The following is a 24,199-nucleotide window of genomic DNA, read 5'->3' on the forward strand; positions in this document are numbered from 1 at the left end:
TTTTTTTTTTTTTGTAGTGTGAACTCTCTGATATATAATAAGAAATAAGAATAGAGTTACATCTAAAATGTTTTCCACAGCCATAAGCACTATCCTATTTTTCTCCTATGTGAGTTAACTGATGTCTAGTAAGTTTAGAAATCTGGGTGAAGGATTTCCCACTCTGTTACTCTGTTGCTGTATTTTCTTTCCTGCCAGGTCCTGCCACCCTTGAGCCCCAAATAAACACACAGAGACTTATATTAATTATTAAACTGTTGGCTGATGGATGGGGCTTCTTATTGGCTATCTCTATCTTAATTACTAACCCATAACTACTAATCTATGTATTTCTACATGGCCTTATCTTGACAAAGAATGCCTGGCACATCCTATCCTTCCGATCCCTCCATGACATCCCTCCTTCCAGCCTCCCTGCAGACCCTTCCCAGAATTCTCCTCATTTCCTAGCCCCACCTATCTTCCTGCCTTTACTGGCTATTGGCCAAACAGTGTTTTATTCATCAACCAATATGAGAAACATACATACAGAAGGACATTCCCCTATCATCTCCTCTTTTCTGTCTAAATAAAAAGGGTTTTGACTTTAACATAGTAAAGTTATATATAACAAAACAGTAATCAATTAAGAACTATAGTTAATATCTAGTCTATTAACATTTGGCAAAATTTAAAAAATATTTTATCATCTACCCTATCTTTGTTAGTCTAGAGTCTTATATGTAACTTATCTTTTATCATAACTAAGGAAAACCATAACAATTACTATTTGTCTTCAACTCCATCAAAGACCTCAGAAGGATAATATATAAACTCTAGAATTGACAGAGACATCTCACTGCCTGGAAAGTCACCTGAAGTTCTTCAATATGGGCTTCTGTACATTCTCCACATACTGAATAACTCTCAAAGGCCTCACTTCATGCTCACTTAAGATCATCCTGTGATTAATGAGGTTCAAGGCAAGAACTACCACAACCAAGTCCAACAATATTTTTTTTTTGTAAGAGAAAATACCATGATCAGAAGGGTGGTGTCCCCAAGATGAGGCTCATCCACTGCACTTGGGATAGCTAACCCCTGCATGCAATTTCTCCAAATTTTGGAAACTCGATTTCTCTGGTGCTCCAGCAACTTTTTTCACTCAAGCCAGTCATGACATTTCTCTTCCATATGAATTCTCTGATGAGCAATAAAGTAAGAACTCCAACTGAAGCATTTCTCACTTTAATCCATTCATTAGGCTTCTCTGTGGGATGAGTTTCCTGTTGTCTAATGAGGCCAGAGACTTGACAGAAAAATTTCTTATACCAATGACAAATAATATATCCTGATTATGGTTTCTCTTTCCTCTACTCCTCTCATTTCTTTTCTTCTTCTTCTTCTTCTTCTTCTTCTTCTTCTTCTTCTTCTTCTTCTTCTTCTTCTTCTTCTTCTTCTTCTTCTTCTTCTTCTTCTTCTTCTTCTTCTTCTTCTTCTTCTCCTTCTTCTTCTTCTTCTTCTTTGTTTTCAAGACAGGGTTTCTCTGTGTAGTTTTGGATCCTGTCCTGGAACTCGCTCTGTAGACCAGGCTGGCCATGAACTCATAGAGATCTGCCTGCCTCTGCTTCCTGAGTGCTGGGATTAAAGGTGTGCACCACTAACGCCCAGCTACTCCTTCCATTTCATCCCAACTCCAAATTTTGATCTCTGAATTATGTTTCACACTAGAAAGGAACAGACTTCTAAGAGATAATAAAAATGATCTCACCCCAGCATTGCAGCAGAACACCTCTGACCTCCTGTTCCTATTTCCCGTGGCTCCCTGTGATCTTCCCTTTCTAATCTCCCCCATCCCCACTCATTGGTTTATCCTAGCCCCCAACCCCAGCAGGTACCCCCTGCTAACCCAAGGACAACTTCTGCCAGGGCAACAAGTAGACTGATGGGGAATCCACACCTCTCCCTCCTACTCCTTCAGATCTAATCCCCCAGTCTTATACTAAGCACTGTAGCAGAAAACCTGATGGGAGATGTCATTCTGTAAATATGTTTCTCATACTGGTTAATGAACAAAGCACTGTTGGCCAACAGGAAAGCAAGATAGGCAGGACTAGGAGACAAGGAGGATTCGAGGAAGTACTAAGGAGGAGTCATCATGGAGAGACCGGGGAGACCAGACGCCTGCCTCATTCCCCGGTAGGTGAAACCACGTGGAAATACATAGAAATGGGTTAATACTTAAGACAGAGCTAGCTGATAAGATACTAGTACCTGGCCAACAGCATTATATCAAATACAGAGTCTCGGTGTATTATTTGGGGCTGGCGCGGCAGCGGGACAAGACCAGTGGTGGGAGGAAAACCGTACTCCTTACAAAAACCTGCCACAGTCTCCCTTTTCTCTCTAACATCATCCCCAATGGACCACAAAGATCTTCTCCTCCAGCTATCCTTCCCCCAACTCATCCCATTATCCAAGTCTCCAACACCAGCAGGCATTCACAGGAACACACCTGCCAAGGACTGCAGGGAAATGGTAAGTCATTCATCATTCCCTACTCCTTTCCTAATCCAATTTCTAGTCTCCTCCCTCAGTCTGCAACAGAACACTAGCTGCAGCCTTCCTCATCTCCATGACACCCACATCCCTTGTGGATCCTACAGACCATCCATTTCTAGCCTCCTTCCCCCACTTTATCCCAGCCCACAGGGTGTCACCCCACACTAACACACAGACTACTCCTGCCAGGGAAGCAGGGAAGCTGTCAGTACATCTTCTTCCTCCCTATGTTCCTCTCTCATCCCCAGCACTATAGCAGACTTTCTGGGATGACCTTCTCTGCCTCCCTCCATCCCTTTGATTCCCTTGAGACCCCTAGCCTGTCCCAATTCCTAAGTGTCAGCAACTCCCAGTACCCAGAAACATATTTTATTTGTAATCCCCAGTGGCCACAGCTATCAGATCTAAAGAATATTTCCTGACAGGCAACACACAGTCATCACATTCTCCAAAAATAGAGAGAAAACAGAAACAAGGAGAGAAACACCCACCCAACATAGGAAAAAAAAAATCCGAAAATCAGCACCTAGACCTATAATCATCCCACCTTAATCCAGATGCCTAGACTCTGGTATAAAAACACATTAAAAATCAGCCAGGGCAACATGTCTCCAGTAGAGCCCAGCTAGCCTACCATAGTAAGCCCTGATCATTCCAACATATCTGAAGCACAAGAAAAAGATCGTAAAACCTCCTCATAGAAGATTATAGAGGTCCTTAAAGAGGAAATTAATAAATCCTTTTTTAAAAATCTGTGAAAACACAGTTTAAGAAAATAAATAAAATTGTTCAAGACCTGAAAATGGATATGAAATCAATAAAGAAAATGAACTAGTTCCTGGGTCTTTCTTCCTGTTGTGAAGCAACGAGGCCCTGGCCTCTGACTTCTTGCCACTTCCCTTGTGCCATGGCCCCCAAACGTCAATCTGTGCTCCTACCTCAGCCCAAGAACCCAAACTGGCTCCTGCAGCGAAGCTGGAGGACAAGTCAGCCTCTCCCAGACTGTCAAAGGGAGAAAAAGAATAGCAAGAAGCAGCTGAACACATTAATACAGTAAAAATGAAATAGACAGACTTAATGAACAAGCCAGTGAGGACATTTTGAAAGTAAAACAAAAATATAACAAACTCCACTAACCGTTTTTTTTTTTTTTTTTCAGAATGGGTCAGAATTGATCTCCAAAATTCCACATTTTTGGGTAATGGCATTTGTCAACCAAGTGTCCACACTGCTTGGGGAGGAAGACAAAGAGGCTCTGCATTATTTGACCAGAGTTGAAGTGACAGAATTTGACAGAAGTGACAGAAATAGATTTTTATTTTGATGAAAATCCTTACTTTGAAAATAAAGTTCTCTCCAAAGAATTCCATCTGAACGAGAGTGGTGACCCATCTTCAGAGTCCCCTGAAATCAAATGGAAATCTGGAAAGGATTTGACAAAATGCTCAAGTCAAACACCGAATAAGGCCAGCAGGAAGAGGCAGCGCGAGGAGCCAGAGAGCTCCTTCACCTGGTTTACTGAGCATTCTGAAGCAGGTGCAAATGAGTTGGGAGAGTTCATCAAAGATGGTATTTGGTCAAACCCCTTGCAGTACTATGTGGTTCCTGATATGGATGATGAAGGAGAGGCAGAAGATGATGATGAAGAAGGGGATGAAGATGAAGGTGAAGAAGATGAAGGGGAGGAGGGAGAGGAGAATGATGAGGATGATTAACAAAGATTGATGGATTCCAACCCTCTTTTTCATTTATTTTTTTATTTTTAATTTTCTTCATTCCCTGGGAGCAAGTGGCAGTCATTTCCCTCCTATCCCCAATCCTTCTTGTGTTCAGTCACCCTGTTTTTGAGGTCTCTTTTCTCAACACCATGGCTTTCAACTTTTCTTGGGGGGAAATACCTTGAGCAAAATATAATGAGAAAAGAAAAGAAAGAAAGAAAGAAAGAAAACACAAACAGAGAGAATCCTGGAAATGAAAAATTTAAGAATTCAAGCAGGAAGCACAGAGATAAAGCTTTGCCAATAGAATATAAGTGATATTGAAGTTACCATGCAGTGCTGGTGCACTCCTTTAATCCCAGAACTTGGGAGGCAGAGGCAGGCTGATCTCTGTGAGTTTGAGGCTAGCTTGGTCTACAGAGTGAGTTCCTACAGCAGGGCTGTTACACAGAGAAACCCTGTCTCAAAACAAACAAACAAACAAACGCAAAAAAGAAAAACAAAAACCCAGGAATCAATAATCATTGTCCATTGATATCTCTCAGCATCAATTGTCTCAATTCCCCCAATAAAAAGACACTGACTAACAGGATCCATCCTTCTGCAACATCCAAGAATAACCACCTCAACATTAACCATAGATATCATATCAAGGTAACAGGTTAGAAAAAGACATTCCAAGAACATGAACCTAAGAGGCAAGCTGGTGTAGCCATTTTAATATATAAGAAAATAGACTTCAAACCAAACTATTTAGAAAAGGAATGACAGTATATGCTTAACAAAGGAAACACCCACCAAAGGCATTGCAGTTCTTAACTTCTAGGCCTCCAAACACAGGAGCACCCAAGGTTATAAAAGAAACACCACTACAGCTTAAATGACATGGTGATCCTCACACACTGATAGTGTGAACTTCAATACCCCACTCTCACCAATAGATAGGCCATTCAGACAGAAGCTAAACAGCAAAATGCTGGATCTGACATTATAAATCAAGTGGGCCTAACAGATTATATATATAATATTATTAATTATTTGTTATATATAATTTCACATAGAAGAATATACTTTCTTCTCTATATGTAATGGAACTTTCTCCAAAACTGATGACACATACTTATTCACAAAGCAAGACTCAATAGATCCAAGAAATTATAATAACACCACATACCCTATCTGGGCACCCTGGATTAAAGCTGGATATTGACAACAACGGAAACAATAGAAGGTTTACAAATTCATGGGGCCTGAACAACTATTTACTGAATTAAAAATGGGCCAAGAAAGAAATTTTAAAGACTTTCTAAAATTTAATGAAAATGAGCACAGAGAATACTCAAACTTATGGCAATTTAATAGCACACCTGAAAGATCCAGAACAAAAAAGTGATGACACCCAAATGAGTAGATGTCAAGAAATAATCAAATTCAGGACTTAAATCAATAAAATAGAAATAAAACAAGTACAAGGAGTCAGTGAAACAAAGAGAAAATAAGATTGACAAACCTTTATCCAAATTAACTAAAAGTAGGAGCAAGAATATCAAAATTAATAAAATTAGAAATGAAAAGGACATAAAAGACACCAAGGCAATCTAGAGAATCATAAGAAATCCCATACTTCACCAAATTGGAAACTCTAAAAGAAGGGCATAATTTTCCCAATATATACCACTTACCCAAGTAAAGTAATTTACACAGACCTATCTATCACCCCTAAGCAGTCATGAAACATCTCTGAATCAATAAAAACCCAGAGCCAGATGATGTTAACACAGAATTCTACCAGACTTCCAAAAAGAGTTAATGCAGATATTCTTCAAACTATTCCACAAAACAGAAGCAGAAGTAACAATGCCTAATTCGTTTTAAGAGCTTACAGTTACCCTGATACTCAAACCACATAAAGACCCAACAAAGAGAATTACAGACCAAGTCTTGAGTTGTACAAGAGAGCAGCTGAGCAAGCCATGAGGAACAAGCCAGTAAGCATCACTCTTGCATGGCCTGTTTCAGCTCCTGCCTCCAGGAGCCTGCCTTTCCCTTAATGGTGGACTGTGTGTAAGATGAAATAAACCCGTTCCTCCCCACGCTGCCTTTGGTATTGGGGTTTTATCACAGCAATAGGAAACAAAGTAAGGCCCTCACAGATCTCTCTTCCTTGCCAACTGATCCTAATGACTGAGAAGTTGGGCCCGATTGGGAATCACCCTTTCCTCCTGTTGAGAACTTTCCCCTCCTCTTCAAAACCCCAGATGTCTGTCTTCTCACCTTCATCCCAACGCTCAATTTAGGGAAAGTACCAGGTCAGATGGACTCCATCTGATAGTGACCACAGGTGCAGTCTTTGTTGAAGTCGTGGACTAGCCATTGGTCACCAGAGGTCCCCCTCCTTTTTTTTTTTTTTTTTTTTTTTTTTTTTTTTAAGGCTAGCTGAACCTATGGTGACTCCACACTGGATTTCAGAGGGGCCACCTAGAGACTCAGAGTTCCAACAGAACTGGAAGAATCCCTAGCTTTGCATCACAGTGACTTCTGTCTTGGAAAGGAGGATAGAAACTACCTTCTGCCATTTTCTAAACCACTCACAAACTCAATGAGAGGGGAATGAGACTCCCTTCAGCTTTTGAAGGGAGACCAGCCAATTATAGATTGCTCTCTCTGGGTAGGAAAGTCCTCAGTTGTGTCAGCCTTTGCCTTAAAAAATCTGAAGGTTAAAATAGGAAAAGGAAGGCGAGGAGAGGCTGTGTGGGAGCTGACAGGCTCAATGATAAGAGTTTTCAACTTGACCCTACTTTCCATCTGTGATCTTGAAAGGCAATCAATACCCGCAAGGGCCAGAGTCCATATACATCTAAGCTACATTAGAATGGCCTTAGGTATTCCATTCTCAACTCTTTGTCTTCCTGGCAGAGATCCCAAAATAATAAAATAGATGTTGTTTTCTGCAACTAATTTGGAATTACTCATTTCATAGAGCATATAGACAAACCGTATTTCTCAAACTGCAGGTTGCATCTTCTGATCCAAAGTTCCCCTGTAGTTCATAATTTTCCATTTCTTGACAGTTCCTGGCTCCTCACCATTGGAGAGGCCCATCTTAGTGTTATGGACCCAGAAAAATGAATGAGATTCTTAGGTTTTGGTTTTAAGTACAACCACATGTTTCATACTCGATAGGCAATAATATGGAGTAATTTATCAGCAAACATACCTTTGGGCAACCTTAAGCCCCATTTCAGAAATACTAACACACTGCATTAGGTTGTTGAAACAAACACTCCATGGTAGTCAAGTTGACAACCAATAGCCATTACAGCAGTAAACACAAATTTCATAACAATTAGTTTATTTATCTACGCATTCTTTTGGGCTTTGTCACTCACACATGGGCCTGCATATAATTATCAGTGCAGTTTTTTGGTAACTAGCTTTTTAAACTTTCAGAGTTTTGTATTTTAATGACGAAATGAAGCAATTAAGAACTCCCTGATAGTTTCACTCATGCTTGCTGGGTGGTGTCCTGAGCTGCCCTTCAGGTGTGGGACTCTTCCTTACTCAATGTCTGCGGAGTGCATCTCAAGGCTGAAAAGGCAGTGGTTTGAAAGGCACTAGGACTGAGATTTGACCTGTTTCTTGAACTTTATCCCATGTGTTTTCTGATGCCCAACAAGGTGTGAACTCTGTGTGAAAGCCTTCCCACACTTGGTGCACACATATGGGCGCTCCCCAGTGTGAGTTCTCTGATGCCTGGTGAGGTGTGAGCTCTGGCGGAAGGCTTTTCCACAGTGCTGACAATGGTAAGGCTTATCCCCAGTATGAGTTCTCAGGTGCTGAGAGATGGCTGAACGGTCATTGAAGGCCCTTCCACACTCTGAACACTCAAATGGCCTCTCTCCACTATGGAGTCTGTAATGCTGAGTGAGGGAGGAGCTCTGAACAAATGCTTTCCCACAGGCCATGCATGTGTAAGGCTTTTCTCCCGTGTGGATCTTCTTATGGACAGAGAAATACTTAGCATTCTGTAATAGTTTACCACATTCACTGCAGCGGCAAACTTGGCTCCCCTTGTGGATTTTTATAAAAAATATCTGCTGAGCTTGCTGGCTGGCAGCTTTATTGCAATTGTTGGCTTTCCTTGCAGTGCCCCCTTCAGAAGCCCTCTGGTAAGCTTTCACATGCGGACTGTATTTAATGGAAGTGTTGATTTCCCTGCCTTTCCCTCTTTCAGAGGGCTTCAGGCGAATTTTTATATGGGGAGTGTGTTTTAAGGAAGTACTAATTTCCCCAACTCTTCCACTGTTAGAACCCTTCTGGCTAGTTCTTACATGTTTGAAGGAATTCCTCATTCCCCGGACTTTCCCCCTTTCACAGCCTTTCTGGATAATTCTTACAGGTGAAGCCTGTGCCAAGGAACTGTTTCTGTCCTTGGCTCTTTCAGCCTCAGACCCCATCTGATGATTTTCTATGGATGAACCTTGTGCCATGGAATTGCTTTCCCCAATTTTATCCTGCCTGGTGACTATCTTGTGAATTTTTATATTTACATCAGGTGCCGTGGCATGGCTATTGTCCCCGACGCTACCCCCGTCAGAGCCAGTGGCTTTTTGGTAAAGCTTTGCAGGTGCTAGAAGTGTAATGGGATCTTTGCTGTCCCCAGCTTGACTCTGCTCAGAGCCCTGCCAGTGGTTTTGCATAGAAGAATCATGCATCCTGGAATTGCTGCCATCTCTGACTTGCCGCCCCTCATAGCCCTTCTGCTTACTTCTTCTGGGTGAACCTCGTGTAACAGGAATGTTTTTTCCCTTGGCTTTCCTCTTTCCAAAGCCCCTCTGGTTAATTTTTACATTCAGGTGCTTTCTAGGAAGAAGTGCATCGAGTGAGCCCGGGCTTGTGTGCAGCTTACTTTGCCCCTGAGATGTGGAGCTTTCACAGAGCTCCTGAGGGAGGCCTGTTTTCTGTACAGTCTTCCCCTGACTTGATTTTGTGGTATGGATTCCTTGGACCTCATCTTGTGACATACTTGTATCAAAACTTGGGAAATCTTTTGGTTTTGGGTCGTGAACTGGTTTTACCACAAAACTGGGAGATTCTGGAGTTAACTCTTGTTTTCCCGATGTTTGTTCCCACCCTGAAAGAAACCAAAAGACAAGCATACTGTCGTTAAAAGTGCCAGAATGACAGTCTAACAAATGGTATTAAAAAATGAGATTACATTCTCTTCTCAAATAGTCATTCAGTCTACGGAATGACTGACACACAGTTTAGCAGCAAAACCAGGGACAAATGAATTGGTGACCAAGATGTTGGGTTAGGGCAAGGAGCGTTCTCATCCCCCAGGCAAACCCAGCTTGAGGATGCCTCTGTGTTCAAGGTTCCTACCCACACAGGGTCACACAGTTCTAGGTAAAGGTCCTAGACAGAGTAAGAGACCCTGACCCTCTACTCTGACAATGGGTAGAGCAACGAGACCTGAGGGACCCTGTGGCATTCTAAATGTAGGCATGATCTTACCCAAAGAGACCAAGTTGCCCAAGGTCTCCAGCATCACATCATGATACGCAGTCTTCTGCATCGGGTTTAGTAGCCGCCATTCATCCTGACTGAAGTCCACAGCCACATCCTGGAAGGTCACTGGCTCCTGTAATGTCATAAAAGTCTGGTGTTTATCAATGGTGGCAGAAGAAAGGCCACTGGAACATTATACCAAAGAGGGCCTCCTCTGCTTTGCTGGTTTGCTCAGAGACAATGACTTCTCAAGCCCAAAAGAGATCCACAGGGTATTTCTCTAAATCAAAGTCTGGGTCCCAAGCTGGTAGACAGATCCCCTGATTGATAAATACCTACAAGTGCAATAAGCAATTCACATCAATTATACTAGCATATGTACCAAGGCTGCACTGTAAGGGAAGCATCTCACCAGAGACCTTCTCTCTTTAGGAACAGCCTTGTCCTAGGGTAAAATCCACAATAAAGACCTATGTGGAACATTCACCTACGCTATTGTAGTTTTTATGAACCCCTAAAGATTCTTAAAAGAAAACTCTCCCACTTCACCAACTTGCCTGGATTTGGGAGATATTGAGGAGAGCCTACCTTAGCAGAAACAGAATTCGGAGCAGCAAGTCTGGGATTAATCCATCGGTTTCTTCCCATTCCCAGGCAGCACCCTTACTGGAAGCCTACTCTAGACTGCTCATTACATGAGTCAACAATTTCAATCATATGCCTGGGCCAATGTAAACCACTTACAGGGCAAGCAGCACTGGCCAATGCACTTACACACCATATCCTACAGCCAGCAGGCTAATCTTGCTACATGCACATCGCCTACTTTGTTCAGAGATAGATCTCAGCTGTGCTAAGCCCCAGCTGAGCGTTTCTGAAGGACAAGAGCTCTCTCATTCTAACTGGGTACAATGTGGCTGATACAGGCCACCTGTGGTTGCTCTGGGTCTCATGTTCATCAGCCTTGGTCCACTTACTCCTGCCTTTTCCTTTCTCTATGGCCAGGTCACAATGACAGGAGGCAGGGCTGCCCTTCACACTTTGGTTGTTGCAGAACTCCACTCAGCCCCAAGAACTCGGAAGGTTAAAATTGCCTGTCTTGTGTGAAGCCTCAGGAAGGCTCAGTGTAGAAGGGGCATCTTAGGGTTGGGCCCCTTATGACCAAAGGAACAAACGGTTTTCACTTACCTCAGGTGGTACAGTAACTGGTAAGGTGGCCATGTCCTTGCTTTTCTCTTTCAGTCCATCAGTGACCTCCTTATGACAGGCAGGCAGAGCTGCAGAAGACGTCACATGAAGGGCTCAATGGGGTGGTAGCCCTCAAGCAGGCAGATCTGCCAGTCTCTGCACCCCGAGCTGTGCATATCCACGTCCCTTGACATTCTACCTTGACCTCTTCACAATGGGTAACTAATACCTACACCCTGCATGGACCACCGAGGGATTGGGGCTTCCAATATTGACAACTTTTGTCACCTTCGCCCTCCAGCATCAGTTTCAAGCTCTAGCTTCCAAGGCAATGAGCTCCCATACTTTCTTCTTAGTGGGAAAGTCAGTTTCTATTCTGCAAGCCCTTATCTTGTGCACGGGGACCCCCTTCCCTTCTGCTGCCTGGGAGAAGGCTTTCTTTGGTCACAGGGTGTGTACCCATTTTGTGCTTGTCACCTTCAATGTTCCTGGCCAGTACTGACAGCTCTCCCAAGGACTCCTTAAGGTCTGGCCTTCCTCCTGTGCCTCCACATGCTCCACGGGCTTTCACAATGCTGATTCTGTTCTAGCTAGCATGGGACAGATGATGTGACTCAGGCTGGTCTACCATGCTACCACGTCACCATTGTAAATGGACTCTGGTGGATACCGGAGACCACAGGCTTTCGGAACAATTAAAGACTTTGCTGGAACATTTAGGGAAGAGAAATCTTGTGTTTGGAAGCCTTAATGAAGCCAGCTGAATGCAGCCAACTGAGATAAGCTGAGGGCTCACTGAAGCTCTTAGGCATAGACGTTCCATTCCTGGAGTCAGGACATCCTGGAACTCTTCCAGTAACTTTCATTCTTCTTGGAGCCACTTTTTAGGTTTTGTGAGTGACATCAAAGAATCCCAACTAGTCCACTGACCACAGATAGTTTTCTCAGGGTCTGTGAAAGGTCAGGGTCATCAGTCTGTGACATGTTAAACATAGGGTAAACGCAATTTCTTCTCATAAGCACTACTGCTTTTTTGGTGTTTGTAGATGAGGTATACATGTTGTGCATTTGGGTGTATGTGTGTTTGGGTGTATGCTGAGGTCAGATGAGGACGTCTGGCGTCCTGCTCCATCCCTCTTCACTGTATTCTGTAGAGTCACAATCTCTCATTGAACTTATAGCCAGGTTGGAGGCCATCAAACCCTAGTGACCTTCCTGTCTCCACCGACTCTAATATCGTGGTTACAGGCATGCATGATCATGAACAGGATTTTAAATGTAGCTTCTGAGGAAAGTTATACACCCAGTTAACTGTCATTAGCTGCACCTGACTCCCAAATTCTGAGCATTCAACCAAGAATGCTGTGCAGCCTAGGTAGTGTCCCACTTGTAATGATAGCTCCAACCATGTTCTATTTTGAGGCAGAGCTGTGATAAACTGCTCACATTTGAACTCACTTGTAGCCCAGGCAGGCCTTGAACTGGTGACTTGTGTCCTCTTGAGTATCCTGGATTATAAGCCTATGCCATTAGGTCTGACAAAATATATTAAGGGTCCAGAGACCAGAGCTCTGGTTCCAGCCTCACTTGCCCCAAATCAAGACCTTAACAGGGCTATGCTCTTTCAGACGTAGGGAAGAGCCCATTCTTTGCCTTCTCAACTTCTACAGGCTACCCAGACCTCTTGCCTTATGGCCTATTGGCACACCCATCCTGCCTTTCGTCACCATCTAGACATAACAGGTATCGGCGACAAAAACAGCATCCATAAACTCCACCAGTATCCTGACCATTCTACCGCCTTAGTACTGTCACGTGTGTATTCACTTTTCGTATCACATCTTTTCTGCAGGACCACAGGCTCAAGGAACTTGAGTCCTGCCTTAGTTACAACTTTATTCATAGCCCCTACAAAGAACTGGAAGGCTGGCTCTGTGTCAGGGAATCCCAAGAGAATGGAAAAAAACCAAAATAAAACAGCACCACATCTGTGAGCTTCCACTGAAGCCCATGGAAGGTTTCCATTGAGAGAACAGGGCTGGGTACCAACCACTAGGTTTCCATTAGCTCTGACCTGGTAATATGTGGAAGACGCAGCAGTTCGTGGGCTGCAGTGGGACCAACCCTCCCGCACTCCTCATTTCTCCACAAAGCCTTCACAGAGCTTCTCACCCCACCCTCCCATGGCACTCACCAGCTTCCTTAGACACCGAGGTTACATTCTCCACCAGGGCCACAGCTGCCTGGCAATCCTCTGGGTGCTGTGATTCTACCCACGCCCGCAACTTCTCAGGCAGTGCACATAGGAACTGCTCCAACACCAGCAACTCCAGGATCCTTTTCTTTGAATGTATGTTGGGCTGTAGCCACTGTTGACACAGCTCACGAAGCTGAGACACAGCTTCCTGGGGATCATCTGACTCTTCATAGTGGAAATGGCGGAACTTCTGGTGAGCGACTTCACTGTCAGTCAAATGCTTGCTTGGTTGTTGAACTGGCTTGAGGTTACCTGGACTCAGGTCTTCTCCACTTTCAGTATAGAGGGACTGAATAAGGGCATTCCGGGGACCAGCTACATCCTTGTTCAGTGTAAGGACCTCAACAACCTTGATCTTCATCAAGGGATTCTCATCAGGAAAGGACTTTATTCCTGGGTCCAGAGAAGGCCCAGAAGACCCTATAAGTCAAAACCAGAGCAAAAGCTAGGCAGGGTAGCACACTCCTATAATTGCTATACTTGGGAGCCAGGGGCAAGAGGGGATCCCTGCTAAGGTTCTAGCCAAATCTACGTATCCAGTTCAAGGCCAATCAGAGTGACAAGGGCAGATTAATCTAATAAATAAATAAATAAATAAATAAATAAATAAATAGCAACAGGGCTGGGTATGTAGCTTAGCTGATAGAAAATTACCTAGCTGGGAATGGAGAGATGGCTCAGAGGCTAAGATCACTGGCTGGTCTTCCAGAGGTCCTGAGTTCAATTCCCAGCAACCCAACGGTAGCTGACAACTATCTATAATGAGATCTGGTGCTCTCTTCTGGCCTGCAGGGACACATGGAGATAGAGCACTGTGTACATAACAAATCTTAAAAAAGGAAAAGAAAAATGAATATTCCACAGCATTCGGGAAGCCCAGAGTTCAAATCCTCAGCATTACATTAAAACCAAGCAATGCAATGCACACCTGTAACCCAAGCATGTAAGAAATAAAGGCAGAAAGATCGGAAGTTCAAGGTCAAGCTTGGCTACATAGCAAGTTCTGGCCAACCTGGGATACTTGAGACCTAGTTCCATATACATGTTTCAAAGAGCACAAATACTGTTTTATTCAGAATATGAGGAGCTGGCTCATTCTTACAAAGTACTATTGTTAAGTTATACACATTGCAGAGTATCTGCATAGATTCCCTCCCTTCCTGTACAGAGTTTTAACTCATGTTTTATTTTGTACATCAGTTGTTTGCATTTTGCATGTTTGATTTTTTTCCTTCTTTGTCTGGGGCCTAGCCCACACCAAAGGAGTGCTCAACTACTGAGCTATAGCAAAAATTCTCTTTTGAGACAGGGCAGCCACTCAGGCTGGTCTTGAACTTCTTGTAATAGAAGACTTTAAAATTTGGATGTTCTAGCCAGGCAGTGGTGATGCATTCCTTTAATCCTAGCACTTGGGAGGCAGGGGCAGGTGGATCTCCGTGAGTTAGAGGTCACCCTAGTCTACAGAGTGAGTGCCAGGAGAGGCTCCAAAACTATACAGAGAACACTGTCTGGAACACCACCTCCCTCCCAAAAACTCGGATGTTCTACTTACCTCCCTAGTTCACTAACTCCAGGAATCCACCATCATACCTGTTTTATGTGGTGCTGGGGATTCAACCCAATACTTTGTGCATGTTTGGTAAACACTTTGCCAACTGAGCTACATCTTCCCCTTCCTTTTTGCTTTTTATTTGAGGACAGGTTCTCACTAAATTACCCAGACTGGCCTTGAACCCATGCTTCTGCCTCAAATCCTCAATTAGTTTGGATTATAGGCCAACAACACCAGGCCTAGCTATTTGTTTTTGTTTTTTGCTTCAAAAAAAAAAAAAAAAGATATTTTATTTATTTATTTATTTGTAACTTTTTCAGAGGATATCTCATCACCCCCATAAATATTTGCTTCAATGCTGTGTTCATTGGTCTTAGAAATATATTCCAGATTTTCCAGTTACCCTAGTTTATAAGTGTAAATGCTAGAGAATGATACCCTCGTAAGAGAATTATGATATACGTATTTGAGACAGACAGATTGGTAGACAGATGGTATGCAAAGGTCCCAGAAAAAAATACACAAAGATGAGAAAAAATGTGTTCTTAAACAAAAATCAGAAAAGCATGAACACACACTACTGACCTAGGATCTAGCCAAATACATGTTCACTCTGGATTCTGGACTCTCAAACAAGCCAATAAGACTCTGAACCCTCAGGTCTTTTTAATACTCTTTGCCTCAAAATTTCCCTTTACTCCCTCAAAGCTTGGACTCACACTGAAATTCTCTTTGAAGATATACCCTTGGTTTTTGTGATTTCTTCAGATAGTTATTCACTCTGTATTACCTTAGCTCCATTACTTAGTAAATCACATTACTAATAAACTGAAATGGATAGGATTGTAGTAATGATTATTGCTCTCATTCATATCATTTAATATTTAGGTCAGATAACAGGATTAGAGAAGTTAGAAATTGCTTTACTACAGCTGTAAATTTGTACTCTTCAAATTTTATACAGTTTGTGTTTTTTATGACCTTTGACATTTCCTCTTTCTTAAGCACCGTAATACTTTCCCAGTTTGAATGCTTTTTCCATTCTCAGATAATGTCGGGGTTAAAGCTGATGATTCCCCCACAGAATACATCCAAACAGTCTTTGCCCATATGAGTCCTCTGATCCAGAACACAATGAGGACTCCTACTGAAGCTTCCAGGGATGGCCATCAGTAAGTTCTTTAACACTCAGTGGTTTCCTATTAGTGATTACATTCTTCAGAATGTATGGTAAGACTGCGAAGACAAATCAGAGAGCTACATGTGAACAGTTTCTACACCAGGCACATCCTCATGATTTCAGAGTTCTCGGATGCTAGTGTGTGGGCTAAGAAAATTTCCAAACACAAAATTGTTATGTTTTTCTGAGGAGGGTGTCTAGTGGGAGTTTTCTTAAGGCAAGACTAACTTAGGTCAGAAGCTGTTCCTGCTCCAAACATATTTCTGAGATTTCTTCTCTTAGAGTGAGTTCTCAGAGACTGAAAGATTCACACAAAGACTCTCATCCATGTCTTTATAGATTGATATCGTTTTAGCCTTCTAATAGTTAAGGAGGTCACGGTGAGATGAAATTGGGCTTTCTCATACTAAGCACATTTACTGCACATTGTTTATTTGAACATCCCCACACACTATACAAAGATGCCAGAACACAAACATATGAGTTAAAAGAAAATGTGTTCTTGAACAAAAACCAACCATGTAAACACACCACTGTACTAGGTTCTAACCTAAATTCATAGTCATTCTAGATTCTAGACTCTGAAACAAACCTGTAAGGCTCTGAACTCTCAGAGTTCTGTGTAAGTGAAATTCCTTCATTTTCTATATATGTACTCTAAAGTTTCATGTAATTATTTCCTTCATTCTCCCGATATGCTTGTTCTAGCACGTGGACATCCTTTTAGGCATACAAAGAATTAAATTGAGCAGTATCTGCTTCTTTCTCAAACAAAAGAGAAAACATTTGTAATGACAATTCAAATATATGTATAAACCTGTTTACTGTTTGAAAGTGTTGCCACAATCATATTCATCAGGTTCACTTCCTGATAGGAGATGCCATTATGTAAAAATGTTTCTCATACTGGTTAATGAAGAAAGCACTGTTGGCCAATAGGAAAGGAAGATAGGCGGGACTAGGAGACAAGGAGGAAGGAGGAAGTAGTAAGGAGGGGTCAACAAGGAGAGACCAGGAAACCAGACGCCTGCCCCAGTCCCCGGTAGGTGAAACCACGTGGAAATACATGGAAATGGGTTAATAATTAAGACAGAGCTAGCCCATAAGAAACTAGTAACGGGCCAACAGAATGATATCAAATACAGAGTCTGTGTGTTAATTGGGGCTGGTGCGGTGGGACAAGACTGGCAGCGGAAGGAAAAACCATACTCCCTACAACTTCCTGCTTCATTTTTTAATTTTTTTTTCTTTCTGGTTTTTGAGATAGGGTTTGTCTGTATAACAGTCTGGCTGTCATGGAATTTGCTTTGCAGACCAGACTGGCCTCAAACTCACTTAGATCTACCTGCCTCTGCCTCTGCCCCCCAAGTGCTATGATTAAAGGTGAATGCCCGCACTGCCCAGCTCCTGCTTCACTTCCTAAGTTGACAACATATATCAAATTCGGGGGAGAGGTGGCTCAGCAGTTAACAGCCCTGGCTGCTTTTCCAGGACCTGGGTCCCAATCCCAGCACACAGATGATGGCTCAAAACCATCTGTAACTCCACTCCCAGGGAATCAGATGTCCTCTTCTGATCTCTGTGGGAATTACATGCCTACAGTGCACAGATGTACACACAGGCAAAATAAGCATACACATAAAAGAAAAAAAAAAGGCATTTTTGGAGGCTCTCCTATGATTATGAGTTATTCATTTACTAGTTAGTCCCTTTCTCTCTTGTTCCTTTTTAAATTTCTTGACAGGTCTTACAATATTACCTTGGTAGCCTGCACGGTAATTCACAGAGATCAGCTGTCTTTTGCCTTCCAAGTGATTTGACTAAAGTTAGGTGCCACCATGCCTGGCTCATAATCTCTTTTATGCATTGCTTTTTTAATTGTTAAGACTAGTTAACTTTCAAGTGTTCCATTTGAGGAACATATATAGCAGTGCTTTTCTGAATAGCCAAAGGACAACTGAATATATGAGTCCAAACTTATTTTTTCGGGGGGTTGGGGAGGTTGAGATAGAGTATGCATCTCTATGTATAGCCTTGCTTGTCCTGGAACTCACTCTGTAGACCAGGGTGGGCTTGAAATCACAGAGATCCACCTGATTCTGCCTCCTGAGTGTGCACCACCACCACCCAGCAAGCACGACCTAATTTATTTTCCCAAGCCCTCACAAGATCTTATTCAATTAAAAGATTTCTTGAGGATGAGTGACATTTGTCTTAGAATTTATCCTTTTCTCATATTACTTCAACAACCACATACCATGATGTCATTCTAGCTATGGTGGAAAACTGAAGAGGCATGCAAGCTAAGTTGTGAAAAAAAAAAAATCCCAGCTTTTGAGTTAATCTCAGTTTTGTGCATTTTGTGCATCAATAAGAGGCATAACACACTACTGTTGGGAGACTAGTGGAGATAATTATCTCATTTAGTAGTAATATATGACATTCTAAAATCTCACATTTTTATTTCCTACACAGACCACTTGAAGTTCAAGCAAGTGCATTTGATTAGCTTAGCAAACCTCCTTTGGTGTATCTAAAATTCCTTAGACATGGCACAGTTTAAAAAGAACTTTCAAGGTGAATGCTATTAGGTAGTTCTTTACATGGTTAGTGTAAAGTTTTAGTCAACATTATGTCAGTATGGAGAGAAAAAGAAAAACCAAGTCTACTTCTTAAAATAGCTTACACCTTTAAAATATGTTAATTTCAAAAATTCAGACTAAGGTTTTCTTGCAGTGCAAGGCTGGGGATGCAGCCCAGTGGTAGAGCATACACAAGGCCTTGGGATCAGTCTCCATGACCACAAATGAATGCTTGAAATAAACATACAGAGTACAGACAAACAGCCACAGGAAATCCCTTTAGGGCCTCCTTCACCCAAGGAATTCTCAGCAGCTTTTTTGTCCAGTTTAGCTAATTACTTACCTAGATCCACTGAGTCTACCTTTGAGTCAAACACACTCCTCAATCCTCCCTAAACCTGCTACTACTCTCCCAGCAGGCACTGTTTCACCCCTAGATGCTGCTGAAGCCTCCTTCCTTCTCCATCTCTGTCCTGTGACCACTCTTTCTGCACAAACCAACCAGAGTGACCTGTTAAAAGCCATGTCACAACATCCCTCAACAAGAAAAGTCAAACTGCCATCACAGCTAATATGGACAGGTGTCTTCTGCCAACTTACCCTGCACATTTTTTATTACCTACTCCTAGTCCTAAAATAGGGTCCAGAGAAGGGGTGTGCTAAGTCAGAGACTCCAGTCCCTTTGTGTTATGGCTAATAGTCATCACCAAAGATGCCACCAGTGGAGATCTGATAGGTAGGTGTATAGTGCCAGAAGCAGTGGCTGATTGATGTTACTTCTACTGGAGAAGGAGGAGGAGAAGGAAGAAGAAGAAAAAGGAGGAAGGAGAGAAGCATCCAGTAGCACAGAGTGCTTTATAGCCAACACATAAATACAAAAGTCAGCAAAGACAGTGGATATCTCTGAGCCATTTATGAACATTAATACAAAAATATAACCTTACAGCAAGGCATTTCTTAAATGTACTATTACCACTAACCATTCAAAGGAGAAAACTCACACTGAGCACCTGGGTGGGTTCCATAACGGAAAGAGGAAGCATTATTGATTTTCATTCATTTCTAGTACTGGATGGATATTTAGTCATTCAGATGAATAGTGATGTGAGACAAGGCAGAGTCCACTACCATGCTCATCAAAACCTAGCATTTTTTCCTAGTAAGTCAGGCCAGGTATCCACTCTTCCAGAATCGTGTTTGTATATGATGATGCAACTACGCAGTGTCCAAAGCAAAGAAAAACCTAACAAAGGGCTGAAGAGATGGCTCGGTGGTTGTGGTGGTTTGGAGAAGACTGACAACCATGGCCTCATAGGTTTGAATACTTGGTCTCTAGTTGGTGAAAGTGTTTGGCAAAGCTTAGAAGTTGCAGACTTGTCAGAGGAGGTGAGTCACTGGGGGTGTTCCAAAAGCTCATGTCGCAGCTAGCTGTCGCTCTGCCTCCTGCTTGTGGATCAGATGCAAGCTCTCAGCCATTGCTCTAGCACCATGCCTACCTGCCTGTGGCCACGCTACCCACCATGACGGTCATAGGATAACCCTCTGAAACTGTTAGCAAGCCCCAAGTCACATGGAATTACAGGGTTTTGAAGTGCTGTGCTTGGTTTTGATCTTGCTTTGGTCCAGTATTTCCTCACTGTTCCCCTTTTGGAACGGTAATATACTGTTCTATACCATTTATACATTGGAAGCATGTAACTAGCCTTTTGCATTTAATGGGGGGTTACAGTTCAGAGAGTTTGAACTCCTTTATTCTAATTTAAAATTTTATTCATTATTAAGTTTGGCTGTGAGTGTGTGTGTGTGTGTGTGTGTGTGTGTGTGTGTGTGTGTTAGTGCAGTGCATCAGAGGACAGCAGAGGGCATCAGATCCCATAAGTCTGGAGTCACAGAAGGTTGTGAGGCAGCAACCATGTGGGTGCTGGAGATTGAACCTAGGTCCTCTGCAAGAACAGCCAATGTTCTAACCACTGAGCCATATCTCCAGCCCACAAGACTTTGAAAGACTATGGGGTGCTTTGTAGTTGGACTGAATGCATTTTGTATTATACTACCATGGGCTCATGGGGCAGGGGGAGTAGATTGGGTGATTTGAATGAAAATGACTCCCACAGGCTAATATCTCTGAATGCGTGGCTCCCAGTTGGTGACCTGTTTGGAAAGGATTCGGTGTGGTCTTGATAGAGATGTGTTAATGGGGGTGGGTTTTGAGGTTTCAAAGGTCCATGTCATTCCCAGATATCATGAGCTCTGTCTTGCTTCCTGCTTGTGGATCAGGATGTAAGCTCCCAGCTACTGCTCCAGTGCCTGCCTGCCTACCTGCTGCTGTGCTCCTCACGGTGATGGTCATGGACGCAGCATGTGAAACTGTAAGCAAGCCCTCAATCAAATGTTTCCCCTTGTCCTCACAGCAGCAGAAAAGTAATTAAAACGCCAATGTTAAGGAATGTAGCAGGATGACAGTCTCATCTGAACAACTGTGCAAGGCAGGATTGACCAAGACAAGTAACAGCAACAATATGAGTCTAATCAAATCTAATGTATAGTCTAGCATGATATTCTCAACTAACTCAGGTAAGCTGGTAATTAACCCAGAGGACCTGATGGCCAAAGACATCCTAATTGTTTTATTTTATTTTTTTTAATTACAACAGGAATGAAAATTTATTGATGTTCACTAATATACAGTAAAATGTACAGCATTATGGCATGCATCCGCAGAAGAAAAGCACAAAAGATCAAAGCATGAGAGCACAGAAGAGGCTTCTACTATGACACAGTAATTTCTTTTATGGAAAGATGGTATTTCCAACAAATACAAGAGTCAGTATATGTCTACCACATACAAAGTGAAAATAGTTAACAACAAAAGAGAAAGTTAAAAATGCTTAAATTCACACAGTATGCCTAAGTGGTTAAAAAGAACAAAACTAGAAGAGAAATAAAAACAGGAGCCAGTATAGTTGCACATGTTTGTAATCCCAGAACTTTTAAGGTAGAGTGATGATCAGAAATTCAGTTATGTATTAGGCCGGAGGCCAGCCTGGGCTACATAAGACCTTATCTCAAAACAAAACAGAAAACCAAAACAACAAAATTTCCAACACAAACACCACTACCACCTCCGCCCATAAACCCCAAATACTATAACCCCTGGCCCAAATAAGGACGGCGGGGGTGGGGATCTTAGTTCAGTGATAGCATGTCTGATCATGTGATCATGCTGATCATGTGAAAAACCCTGGGCTTAATCACCCACAACATGGAAAAGCGACTGCAGATTGGAAAGCAACACATACAAATTACAACATGCTCCCTGAGTTCTCATGCTCTCTATCACTGAGAAGACATTAGTCTCAGAGAAATCAGGAGGCCCATCCCTTTCGCCAACTCCCACTTGCCTGGCTCTCACCTGGAAAGGTATCCTGAGGAATCTCTCTCCCCACTGGCCAGAAGTCCTCTACTTCTTCTAACTGAGAGATCACATTTGGCTTGGAAAAGTGGCGTTCTGCTCAAGGGAAAAGAGACAGGGCTTGGGGAGTCTGCTTAGAGGAAACGCTGTCCTGCTGAAGCGCTCTATCCCCCTCCCCCTGTGCTGTGATATGATGACTTTAAGCCTTGGGCAGGGACAACTACACGGCCATTCCTTTTGTTGGGTTTCTTTGGTTTCTTAGACAGCAGAGGAACCATAAAGTGAAAAAGGGAGATTGCTCAATTGGGGGACACCCTGGGGAAGTTTCTGCTCCTTTGCTAAATGTGACAGCCGAGACTGAACTGGTCAGGACTATCTTCTTTTCTTGTGTCTGCCTAAAGATAGACATGAAGCTTGGAGCCACAGCTATGCAGCAACTAGAGAGGGCAGAAAAATTCCTAAGAACCATAAAGAAATCACAATCTTTGATGATATCCCTGAGCTCCTGGACAGTGACATCTCATAGGCTGAAAGTGCCATAAAAATTACAGGCAAATGTCACCGAAAGTAGGCTCTGCCCAGTATTCAGGGGCTCTGATACATAGATTGGGCCAAACATACGATGTTATACTGAAAAGCTGCCTTTTCTTTTCTCCCAAGCTCTCCACTGCCATAACATTTCCACTCTGCTCTGTCCAGTCTAAGCCTAAACAGTTCAGTGGCACTACACATTAGAAATTAAAAAACAAACAAACAAAAAAATGAGTGAGGAGGAGGGAGGTGGTAGAGTCAAGAAGACTGGCCCTGAACTTCCAATCTTCTTCCTCCTCCACCTCTGGAGGGATGGAATTACATGTGTGTATCACCCACCCAAGGCCCAAACATTTTTATTAAAGTGGAGGCTGCCTTACCTATTGAAATCATGTTACTGTAGTTCTCCAGCATGACTTCCCTGTATAGGCCCTTCTGCTGGAGGTCCAACTGTGCCCACTCTTCCTCGGTAAATGTCAGTGAGACATCTTCAAACTCCATAGGTTCCTAAAACCCACAGGATGTTGTTCAGCCAGGGATCTTCCTTTTCCACAGTGACAGAGAAGTGGGAAGGCTAACCACGACGGGCCAGCAACATTCTAATGGTCTCATCTCAAGTTCTTTTGTCTGAATTCTTGAGCATATTGCTCTGACTCTACTCAGGAGGGTGCGTGTGACCTCCAGTCTATGGAAACCTGTTCATTTCTCATTAACCAGGGGACAGGACTGCTGGTTCCCATCTACACCGCTTTTCTTGTTAATCCACTGTCACCTCCTCAAAGTGGTTGCTGGAAACTAAACACGAGCCTACTCTCTTCTCAGACTTGTCAGTTTCTCCCCCGATCCCCAAACGGGGGGGAAAAATAGTAAAAGATAGTTGAAAGGAACTGGCGAGGCAGCCCAGTGGGTGAAGACGCTTACTACCAAGCCTGAGTTTGATTTTCGGGGCCCATATTTTGGGAGGAGAGAAGCGATTCGTACAGCTGCCGTCTGTCCTCTACAGCAGGCAGTGGCACAAACGTGCATTACACCCCCACACTAGATAAATGTAACCGAAAAGCCTCCCCCTGGCCTGCAGGGTCCCCAGCTCAGAAACTGGTTTGTCCGTTTCCTTCTTTCTGTCTAAGCGCCCTCTTGGACAGCGAGGCAGTCCTCCTCCTCCTCCCTGAACTCTAGGGTGTTCGAGAACGGATGTCTGGCAGCAGCCGCAGCCCGGGCCGCGGACTAAAAGCTCCAAGAAGCCTCTACTCACATGGGGCCAGGCCGTGGGGAGCGTGGAGCTCATGCTGTCCTCGAAGTTGTCCCGCGGGGTGGGCTGCGTGCTGGGGGAAATGAGGGTGGGAGGGGGAGAGGGGGCTGAGGGACGCGCCCAGACGCTCGGCACCTCCGCCCTCAGCCGGTGTCTCGGCGGGACGTGACCGGTCCAGCCCCGCATGGGGAGGGAGAGGCCCAGCGAGTCCGGTCCCCGGCTCCCAAGCGCCTGCGACAGCTGCCCTCCACCCGCGAGGGGACAGCTCTCCCGATGGCCTGCGCCCCAGCGCGGCCGCTGCCCTTAGACCGGGTCCCACATCGCGATGCCTGCCCCGGTCCGGACCCACGACTGCACGGCTCCTTCCGGGAGGCTCTGGCTCCCGAGCCTGTAAAGGACGGGACCGAAGAAGGGAGCTGTCCCCGACGGGTGTTCTCGCAGCTCAGCGAGCGCACGTCAAAGACGCAATGGCGCCCGC

The 24,199-nt window shown here is 43.5% G+C and overlaps 1 protein-coding gene and 1 pseudogene across 1 annotated transcript; one reads left to right on the forward strand and one right to left on the reverse strand.

The window, feature by feature from the left end:
- The first annotated feature begins 3,448 nt into the window (after positions 1-3,448).
- LOC127238997 (protein SET-like) lies at positions 3,449-4,256 on the forward strand (annotated as a pseudogene).
- Positions 4,257-7,599: 3,343 nt separating this feature from the next.
- Positions 7,600-23,978, reverse strand: LOC127238969 (neurotrophin receptor-interacting factor 1). The gene is made up of 8 exons (XM_051207762.1): positions 23,725-23,978; positions 22,853-22,979; positions 21,942-22,037; positions 13,870-14,001; positions 13,153-13,635; positions 10,959-11,047; positions 9,777-9,903; positions 7,600-9,393 (listed from the first exon to the last, which is right to left on the reverse strand). Exons 1-8 carry the CDS (start codon positions 23,905-23,907, stop codon positions 7,874-7,876), a joined length of 2,757 nt encoding a protein of 918 aa, XP_051063719.1. The 5' UTR covers positions 23,908-23,978; the 3' UTR covers positions 7,600-7,873.
- Between the last annotated feature and the right edge of the window lie 221 nt (positions 23,979-24,199).

This window comes from Phodopus roborovskii, unplaced genomic scaffold (genome assembly GCF_943737965.1).
Source record: "Phodopus roborovskii unplaced genomic scaffold, PHOROB, whole genome shotgun sequence".
In the NCBI taxonomy this organism is placed as follows: domain Eukaryota; kingdom Metazoa; phylum Chordata; class Mammalia; order Rodentia; family Cricetidae; genus Phodopus; species Phodopus roborovskii.